We start from the raw sequence: 11,090 nt of genomic DNA on the forward strand, positions 1-11,090 counted from the left end.
ACGTTGTGCACTTACTAAGACTGTAAATAGTGAGTATAATCGTCCGCCATTTTGGTTCTTTTGTTGTATTCGCAGCAAGCAGACGAAAACTATCTCTACCGCACCCTTAAACATTATCATGTCATAGCTCCTATGAGTCAATCAATCGCGCTGTAACTTTTAGGATTCATGGATAAATCTCTAAGGAAAGCATAAGAAAAAATTCGGAATCAAAATCTTTTTTGGAAAGTGAGCAAAAAATCGACACCCTCAAAAATTGATAAGCGACAAATTGTTTTATTTTTCACGTTAGATGGAGGTTAAAGCGAGAAAAATGTTTAGAAAGACTGTATATTACTTTTAAAAGTGGCTGCTACTCAAAATCTTTACTGATTTGCGAGTTACGGCGAGTTAAACAGGAGCGATTTTGCTTCGCGGAGAACTGAAGTATCAATTTTTGTCTGTTAAAGGAGAAAGGACGGATTGTTGCTTATTATAGACATTCTCGTGCTGCTTTCAGTGTTCACAAAATCGTGGGCTGAGAGAGTCAAGGTTTTGGACATTTTTGGTGGAAATATGTTTGTTTTATCGAAATGGATTGTATTTCTCATGTATCTACCTTTAACACACAGAAAATTTGTAATATTCATTATTTTCGCTCCTATTAAATTTTTCCATAATTCTCACGTTATTTGAGAAATACAAGGTTCCATTTTAATCTTTCTTTCCTTAGACTATCACAGGAACCATGACGTGATAATGTTTATCAGTGCGGCAAATAGTGTCGTCTGCTAACCGCAACCGGCAACGAAAGAACTAAAATGGCGAACGATTATACATACCTAGTCTTTATAGAGCCTACACTTCCTAGGACGTAAGCAAGGAGGAGGAGGAGCCACACCGGAAATAACAGCGACGCGACTACAGTAACGATAATAATAGGCCTAGTAATAATAATAATAATAATAATAATAATAATAATAATAATAATAATAATAATAATAATAAAGAATAATATAGTGGTGTAGTTACATATGCAGAAATTAAATAAAATAAAAATAGCATTACTATTTTCGTTACCTAACACTGGTTTGTTCAGTTATTAATACTGTAGGCCTATCTAATATCCTCTGCAACATTGTTAGTTATTACATACTTCAAATTCATTCAACAAAATTATGTATTGAATATCATTCATGTATAGAATTGTTATGCCTACCATCGACCATCAGCACATCACAGTGACAATATAGGTAGTTTGACTTTTCTTAATAGATGATGGTCAGAAATATGGCAGAGGAAACAAATAATCAGAGGCAACTTGTCTAAAATCGTCTGTCCCTACAATAGATTTCACTTGGACACAGAGACTTAATTCGGAACTTTGGCGTTAAATTGACGCTCTGGTAACTATTCGGCCAACAATATTCATCCTCTGTAATATTAATCTTTGATATTATCACGGTTATCTTCTTTCAAGGTGCTATACGATCACAAATGGCAAGCTTACTTACTCGTATGGTTAATCACTAGGTGGGGCGATGCTCAGGTGAGAGTTCGAGTCCCCTGTTGGATTTTTTTTGGATTTTCCCCAAGTGTACTGCGAATATCGGCCAATTCCCTTGGTGAATCCTTGGACTCAACTTGCTTAAATACCATGACGCTATCAGCATTTAATATATTTTAATTTAACTTAGTTTTTGCCGATAAAGTTTTTTAAAGGTTTCGAATGTATTTATTTTTAATTAATTTCGCCTTGGTGCGTTTCACTTTCATGCTATGTAAATGTGGATGCACCAAACATTGTATTGACTAAAATTTATCTACAAAAATTCTCAATTTTACTAGAAATCGTTTCCGTTGAATGTCCTTTCACGTTTTGGTACTATTCTGTATATAATGAATACGATTTTAATACTTTTCAGAAAGGGACCTGGTGCCTGGATTCGTCACTCTCATTGCTTGCTTAGGTCTCGGTGTGGAATTAGGTATTGTGATCGGGGTGGCTGTAGATATCGCCTTCCTTTTATATTTCAACGCCAGACCCGGAGTTACGGTCGACAAAAAGCAGGCAAGTGTGCATATATTTAAATTATAGTGTTAACGAAAAAATGTAGCCTAAATGATGAGATGATTATTTACTCAAAACCTTAAGCTTTCAAAGTGGTGAACTTGTGAAAAGCCTCTTCTTTAAAAAGGAACATTATTCAAAGATTTGTATTACATTTTTTGTTTCATTTTGTTCATTATAAGTCTACGGACATAAAATGCTTATTAACACGAGAATTGAGTGTAGATTTAATGCTCCTTTACACAGTGCCAGTTGACGGTTCAGTTGGGTGTCCAGTAACTGGATTCCAGCTAATGTTCCTGCGCAAACACATCAGCTAATAGCTTGACAGGTCAGATGGACAGCAGCTGGCAATGTCAATGAATTTAAACATTTTTTAATAATTCAAGTCTGCTTTACAAGAAGCTTTACTTGAACGCTAGATTCGCATGTTGAACAATTTTGTTTTCACTGCCCACTGGCGTTCCCCCACCACCTCACATTCCAGTTGATGTCACCGTTTAAACAGTGTATAGCACAGCGCCCAATTGCTGGTAGGCAGTAGACACCTGCAGGAAATCTTTGTCGTTCTTGTGAATTGTGTTTAAGTCGGGGAGATGGAGTGAGAAGTTTTTATTATGTATAGAACTCTGAAAATTTACGGACTGTATTTACTCCTGAATATAGCAAACGATGGACAACAGATCAAGGTCAGTTGAGCTAGTCTACAATCTAGCCAATAGCTGTGTCCGAGGAGACAATACACTAACTCTAAATCCAACTGTCTGTCCAGTAGCTGCTGGCCAGTTGGATACCCTGCTACTACCAAATTGGCTAGCCAGTAACTGGCACCGTGTAAACGCAACTAAAGTGAGGAAAGTAAAATATTTTACCTTAGCAGTAAAAAGGGGATAGAGAACAAACCCAACAAAGGACTATCTTCAATCACAAGCTATATACACAACTTCTGTACGCTTTAAATATTGTTGTTTACTGTACAGTGTTCGGGGGGTCCCGAGTACGTGCTGGTAACTCCGAATGCCGGGCTGCTATTCCCCGCAGTAGACTTCCTGCGCGAGGCAGTGTCGAAAGCGGGTGTAGAGAACGTGAATGTTGTGGTGCTCAACTGCCGCCATGTAACCAGAGCCGACTTCACGGCGGCGCAGGGCATCCAGTCACTCATACAAGACTTCAAACGCCAAAATAAGCACGTCGTCTTTCATCTCTTGAGCCCCTCAGTCGCTAAGATCCTCAGTCCCAAAGAGGAGCTTTGCATTTCCGACAGTGACGCCAAACTTGAGGAAGTTGTGAAAGGTGAGGTGACTTTTTAGGTTGTCTCTTTAAAACAATTAATTATCGAAGTTTACATACATACATACATACATACGTGTTCTGCCCAGGACAGGTCGTTCACTGCAAACCCAGCATTCTTCAATCATTCCTATTTCCTGCTTTCCTCTTAGTCTCCGCATATTATCCATATATCTTAATGTCGTCTATCATCTGATATCTTCTTCTGCCCCAAACTCTTCTCCCGTTCACCATTCCTTCCAGTGCATCCTTCAGTAGGCAGTTTCTTCTCAGCCAGTGATCCAACCAATTCCTTTTTCTCTTTCTGATCAGTTTCAGCATCATTCTTTCTTCACCCACTCTTTCAAACACAACTTTATGGCCATTTCGTGGGGTTTCTGCGAAAATCCTGTAACTCCATTTTTCTAAGTTTTGAGAAAAACGGAGTTGAAGTTTTGGAGTTGTAGTTCTTGACTTAAGTTCAAAAGGACGCCGGGAATATACCTGAGAAAAACTATACCTCACAGGAGTAAGTGGGTTTTCCCAGATGATGGAGCATAACATTTTACATATTCAGATAACAATAACTCCATTTTCAGCAAAATTGGAGTTACGATACAGGATTTTTGCAGAAACCCCACGATTTCACACTCTCCATTCTTCTCCATATCCACATTTCAAATGTTTCTATTCGCTTCTCTTCACTTCGTCGTAATGTCCATGTTTCTGCCCCCATACATTGCCAAACTCCACACAAAGCACTTCACTAGTTTCTTCCTTAGTTCTTTTTCCAGAGGTCCACAGAAGATGCTTCTTTTTCTATTAAAAGCTTCCTTTGCCATTGCTATCCTCCTTTTAACTTCCTGGCAGCAGGTCTTGTTACTACTTAAAGTACACCCCAGATATTTGAAACTGTTCACTTGCTCTACTGCATCATGTAGTATTCGCAATTGAAGTTTTTTCCCATGTATATACAAATGGGCCTCAGAGTAAACTAAAATCCAGAAGGCAGCTGGACAGAGATGAACAGTCCAGTTACTGATAATAATGAAGCCAATGTTTACTGCTGACTGTGATGATCATTATTAAATCCGAATAGCATGAAAATTAAATTTGTAAGTTGTGTATTTAATCCGTATCACTCTGGTTACTCTTTCAATACATTGTATTGCAACTTATCTCACTGAAAGATAATAAGTAAAAAGATTATAAATCAATAAAAATCTATTTATCCATGCCGGATGGCTACGCGGTCTAAAGAGAGCTCCCCTTAGGTGGCGCAGTCCGAAGGTTCGTGGGTTCGAATCTCGCCTCGGGCATGGATGGGTGTCCTTCGCTCAAGTGCTGTCCTGTGAGTGTCTACGTGGAGGCCCCTACGCTCCTCTGACCCCAGGCTAGGAGAGGCCCACACGTGGTTGGTTCTAGTGTGTAGAGAAAATCATCCCCTCCTCTACAGACCCTGGAGTGTAACTCCTACAACAGGGGAGTTTAAACGAAAATGAAAAAAATATATATTTGTAGGGGTGAAAATGATATAATCCTAAGCCACACAAACAAAATTTTACAGGAGAGCGTATTAAAGGTTTAGAGTCCAATGCTATTAGGCGCGGTATCATAAATTTTTCAGTGAATACTTACGTCATGTGTTGAGTAATTTTTATAATAGTTTACTAATAGCTTCCCCATATGTACAGGGACATCATTTTATTTTTACTGACATTTTTAATATTAACCTGCCTATAACTTTGGATTAAAAGTCTAGAACCGGAAACACCGCTTGCTCCCCCTTCCAAGACTGGAGTTCGATGATACTGCCGTAAAATACAAATCACTTTACTAGGTATAGGAGGGAAGAAAAGTAGTTCATCCATTTGCGTAAACTAAGAAATATCGCAATTTTGAGTTTGATAATTTTCATTAGGTTTTTATTTAATCAAAATACAGTACTGTATTAACACTTAGTGTTTTTACTCACGAATTGAACTATCCATTCGGACGTATTAATTATGCTGTGTATATTGTACTGATACAGCACTTTGGCGTACAATATAGAGAATGAAGTTAAATTGAAAAATAATCATAATACGGATATTTAAACACATTTTTGAAAATGGTGGCCGTTCATTTCAGGCTTCAGTTCTTTTGTGCATATTATCGCACTATAGACTATTGTACGTAATTCCAGTTACCAGTTTCGTCCTTCTTACGAGTAATTCATGTTGAAATAATTCTATACCTACTCTATAAAAGAGTACCTTACGTACTGTAAATTTAATCTTCACTTCTGCCCGATCCGAAAAGATAAAATTACTCAGAAATGATATCTGCTGTCCGTTCAAGTGGTTTTGTCGCAGGGTCGTAGAAAGGGGGGAGAAATCACGTGACAGTTAATTACTTAACGAGGCCCTTTTATTTAAGTTATTTTAAACAATTATATAATATTACGTAGACGTCCAATTCCTAACAGAAATTAATGTTTTCAGAAAAGAGCTAAGACAGCCCAGCTACTAGACTTTAAGAGGGGCGAACAGAAGCAGGTGGGGGAAACCGGGATGCGACGTAGGCAAACGGACGACAGTACCTGTGCGAAAATATGATTCAATATTGAAAGCTCTTTCGTCACTGGAAAACGCGAACATATTTCTGGAACGTACTATACTCACTAACTCAGTACTGCATACGCGGTCTTGGTTCTGTGTGGAGGACGGTTGTAAGTTTACTAGTAGAGGGGGTGGGAGTGAAGTACATTCAAAAACTCAGGTACAATAAAAATTGAAGTAAAAATAAAATGATGTCTCTGTATAAGAAATGAACTTCCACAAAAAACTATACTTGTTAAAAGTGTGGCTTTGAACTATCTCAGTCTCACTACTTTAAGTAAATCAAGAAAAAGTTGATAAAACGTAATAGGTACTTAATTTATTTTTACTTTTACTTTTCGATATACCTAGTACAGTCGCCATCTAGTTCACAACAATAGTACACAGGCCTTCGGATTTCACCCAAAAGATTAACTCGCGATATGACCAAAGATGTTAAAGCGAGTATAAATAACAGGGGGGGGGGGGAGAATTCTTGTAAAAAGATAAAGTTATTTTAGAGTAAATTGGGTACAAATTTTTTCATGTTAAGCTTATTAAAGACGTTTAAAAACAAACTACGATAATTTGTTCCCAATTACTTTAGCCTCAATTTGAAATGTATGGAAGTATGTCAAGATAACGATAGTGACCGCTCCTATCTTCATTACAATACAACTGTATTTCTTAAAATTTCCGTTCAACAAACATGTTTATCTCTTATTTTTCAGAACTGAAACAAAGTTCATCAAACGACAGTATTAAACAATACACAAAGCTAGAGATGGCAGAAGTAGATGCAGCTTCGGAAAACCAACACCAGACTACAAATGAGCATGACACAAGGTTTTAACATCACGAGCTAGCAGCAGCTTGAAAGCCAGGATCATGACGGAGTCTGACGTGTTGCTGACTAGCATTGCATCCGTGCGCAAGATGAGCCGAGTCTGTATTATAACCACGAGCGTCGAAGGAGGCTACAATGTAGATTAGACTTCAGTAGCACTACATACGGAGCTGTACGGTAGTTTGATGTGGGAGATAAACTTTATCTAGGTAATCTAGCGTCGTAGTAACCTAGCGTTTCGAACTACTGTAAAACTCAGGTAATTTTTTAATGCGTAGAAAAAATACGGCAAATTTTGTCGTATTACATACTACCGTAGTGTTAGAACAAAACAAATCTCCATTAGTTTTATACTTAGAGTTAATAGAACATACAGAGAGAAATCATGAAGAATAAGTGTGTATATATACAGGGTGTTTCACGAGGATTTACCGCCACTGACGGAGCTTATTTGCGAAGATATTCTGAGCAAATATGGCATATAAACGTGTGTCCTAATCTCAATATTTTCAGAGTTACACTAATTTGAAGTTGTTAGTAAAATACCGTTTTTCTTTAGTTTTAAGGGTAAAAGAATATTATAAATAGAGAATTAACTGTTCAAAAGTAGCATTTCTTTAATTGTCTAGTGTTCTGAAGCTAAAAATGTGTTGTTAATTGCTTTACATAGATTTTGTTTTTCAATTTGTAACTAAAAATTATATTATTCTTGAGCACTTATCACAAAAATTGTTACAAATCATACGACTTTAGGAACTTAATTCCTTACAGTTTAATTATGCATCCTAATGTACAGTCTTGTCCCGCGCCGTAGCGTCGTGGTCTAAGGCATCTGTCTAGGACTCGCGTTACGGAATGCGCGCTGGTTCGAATCCTCATGGGAGAAGAAATTTTCTCATAAAATTTCGGCCAGTGTATGGGACCGGTGTCCACCCAGCATCGTGATGCACTTGGGGAGCTACGATAGGTAGCGAAATCCGGTTACGAAAGCCAGCTATAATGGCTGGGGGGATCATCGTGCTAACCACACGATACCACCATTGTGTTTAGATGATCGTCCATCTCTGCTTCGCTTGTGGACGTGAGGCCAGCAGCCGGCTGGTCGGTCATGTTCCTTCTTGGGCTGTGGTGCCTCGGATTATTATTTATTATTAATGTACAGTCTTGAAGAATTTACAAGAGTGGCGAGATTTGTAACAGTTGTGATAAATGCGTAAAAAATGTAATTTTGTAGTTAAAAATCGAAAAAAAAATCTGTACGAAGCAACTATGGAATTCACAGCACATTTTTAGCTTCAGAATACTCCTGAATAGTTCAATCTTTATCTGTAATATTATTTTACCTTTAAAACTAAAGAATAATGGTATTTTACAAACAACTTCAAATTAGTGTAACTCTGAAAATGTTGAGATTAGGACACATGTTTATATGACTTTTTTGCTCAAAATATCTTCGGAAATAAGACCCTAAGTGACGGTAAATCCTCATGAATCACCCTGTATAGTGCGGTAATAAGATAACGCATCACTTTATCAAACACAGTGTGAGAAAAATGAAGAAAAATATTTGTACTCTGAATATAACTCACCCTTGTAGTTTCGAGTTTATAGCTTTTCGATACCCCGAATTACGGAGCAGTGCACATTGACAGCGGAGCAGAACACGACATTTATTCACATTTTTAGTTCAGTGCAATGTTGTTATTCCAATTTTAATTTGTCTTCACCTTCAAAATATATTTTTGTGGCTCTGACTTGTGTAATAATTTTAATGAATGGCCCAAAATCATAGCTACTTGTCTAATCCACATTTATGAAGATTCGAGATAATGATATAAAGTGAAAGTTGAGAAACAATACAAAAGTATCTAATAAACAAAGATAATTAGTTAATTACTTTTAATGCCATAGAAAGTAGGTAAATATTTCACTTAAGTTCATATTATATCACAATGATTGTTATTAGACCGATATGTCGAAGGGCTATCAACAAATTTTGCGTTATTGAAATTTTTAATGGAACCTATTTCTGTTCGAAAAAAAAATCGTTCAAAAATTACAGTGGACATGAAAAGGAATAAAAGAAAGTAGCTTGTTATGTAGACAAGGATAATCATTCCATATGGCTTTAATGTAAACTTGTATTTTTGTTCATACGCACTTCTGGCGTGATGCCCTCGATATTATAAAAGAAATATTTTCAAAACTTGTGGTCAATGAGGCATTCTATTATGAAATTAAATATTAAATTTAAGTGTTAAAAAAGTCTCCAACTGCGTGTAATCAACAAAGTAATAGGCCGGGGTTCCTGAGATAGATATATTGCCTACCGAATTTGAATTTAATTTATATCTTGTTGTGTGTTGTTTCACGCTATTGTCATGGCGACACAATGATTATGAAGTCCCATTAATTTAGACAGTATAATAACGGCAGTTTACATTAGTCTTAAGAAGAGAGCTAGACTTCGTTTCGTGTGACAAAGCACGACAAATTATGTCCTCAATATCTATTTTATTAGTCTCCCTTAAGGTGAGGGCACAAACTAGGCCTGCCCTCGCACACGGGCCGCTCGGGTGGGCCCATTGTACTACCCCGGATAGAATGGTATGCTTGACCTAAGCCCCTCCGCGCTACAGATCCCCTCGCGCGTCGCCTCTGAACTCCTCTGCAGCCTACATGATCTCTTTACCTTTCCACGTAGGCCTCACCGTGGTCCCTCAGCCCCAATCCTACCATGCAGCCGACTCTACATCGAAGCGAGCCCAAAACCTAGGAAAGAAACGGAAATGATGAAAGAGGGGAAGTGTAATTATTAGACTTCGTTGAATTGCCACACGCAGCATGCAATCAGGTTGCCGACGTACGGTAGTTAGAAGAGGTGAGCGACCTCCCGGTCTCGTAGTATAAGCAGTTCGTGTTTAGAGATGTGACCTGTCCAAATAGATAGAGCAGCTACAGCTAATGTATACCTATGTAAGCACATGTTTTTGCATTACTGTGGTTGGAATAGTCAAAGCTTTACATTTGTTCAGTGCAGACAAGAATTCAATCAAACATGCTACTATGAGAGTGTTGCTGTTCCAAACAATTGCCCCTGGAATACCCTTACCCCCGCAGCCAGTCTTGACCCGTTGGAAAACGTGGTTGGATGCTGTTAATTATTATGCAGAATATTACGGCAAAATAATGGAGGTAATTTATGCATTGGATAGCACAGACAATTCCGCTGTTGCAGCTGTAAAATCATTGCCTTCTGAACAGATATTGGAATATATTCTGTTCATTGATTCTAATTTTAATATCGTGTCCAAAAGCATCACCCTGTTAGAATCGTCTAAAATACAACTCTCAGAAGCCTTTAATATAGTGTATAAAGTATCACAAACCGTTATCCAAAATAACAATTCACTAATTTCAGAAAAAAGTGAATTGTAAGTTGAGAAACATTATTGCTAAAAATTCTGCCTATTCACAACTTCGTATTATAAATGATGTACCATCAGGTCACGACAAGACGTCTGAAGTTGGTGTACTAAAAAGTAGTGACTTTCCGTTCTTCAAATATGCACCTATTACATCGTGTGATGTTGAAAGTACATTTTCCCAATATAAAAACTGTTTGAGTGACCATCGGAGGAGGTTCACTTTGCAGTCGCTCAAATATGTGCAATGCACATATTCAAGGATGATGTGAGTATCTTACATTAAATTTTAAGAGTTAATATATCTCACTACAAAATAATTGCGTATTTAAATGTTTAGACATTTCCTACTTCAATGATCATTCATTATATTTCTTGAATGCAGGATACAGGTTTTATTGTAATCGGAGTATACTGCTCAGTGTTTACATTAGAGGCATACTCTATCCTTTCCACGTCCCCTTCTCATACAGTCTATACCGCGTGCGTAGTAAACCTTACGATTCTCGTGGCAATTCCACGAAGTCTAGTAATTATGATCGCGAAGTGAATCCGAGGTCCAACGCCGAAAGTTACCAAGCATTCTGCTTCGATTGAGTGACGGAAAACCTCGGAAAAATCTCAGATAACTTCCTTCATCCAGGATTTGAACCCGGGCCCTCTCGTTTCACGGTCAGACATGCTAACCGTTACTCCACAGCGGTGAACATGTGCTCAATATCACTCTGTGCCCGAATTGTATCCCTGGAAAAAGCGTTCGGTAAGAATGTAATAGGGACTGAGCAAACCCCTTTAAGAAATTTGTAGAAAAAATAAATATTTAAATTGATTCCGAATAGGAGTAAATTTGCGTTCTTTAATCTAGGTTGTGTGAATGTCTAGTGTTTCTTCACAATTTTTGTTGGCGTCCAGTCTTTGAA

The 11,090-nt window shown here is 37.7% G+C and overlaps 1 protein-coding gene across 2 annotated transcripts in view; it reads left to right on the forward strand.

Annotated features, from left to right (window-relative positions):
- The window catches only part of LOC138701778 (sodium-independent sulfate anion transporter-like), a 109,561-nt gene extending 102,407 nt beyond the window's left edge, over positions 1-7,154 (forward strand). For both annotated transcript variants that reach the window (XM_069829033.1, XM_069829031.1), the window contains exons 9-11: positions 1,905-2,050; positions 3,031-3,343; positions 6,630-7,154. In XM_069829033.1, the coding sequence (XP_069685134.1) occupies positions 1,905-2,050; positions 3,031-3,343; positions 6,630-6,751 (581 nt within the window). In that variant the 3' untranslated portion in view covers positions 6,752-7,154. The remainder of the gene's footprint in view (positions 1-1,904; positions 2,051-3,030; positions 3,344-6,629) is intronic.
- The last annotated feature ends 3,936 nt before the right edge of the window (positions 7,155-11,090 follow it).

Source organism: Periplaneta americana, chromosome 6 (assembly GCF_040183065.1).
Source record: "Periplaneta americana isolate PAMFEO1 chromosome 6, P.americana_PAMFEO1_priV1, whole genome shotgun sequence".
Taxonomy (NCBI): domain Eukaryota; kingdom Metazoa; phylum Arthropoda; class Insecta; order Blattodea; family Blattidae; genus Periplaneta; species Periplaneta americana.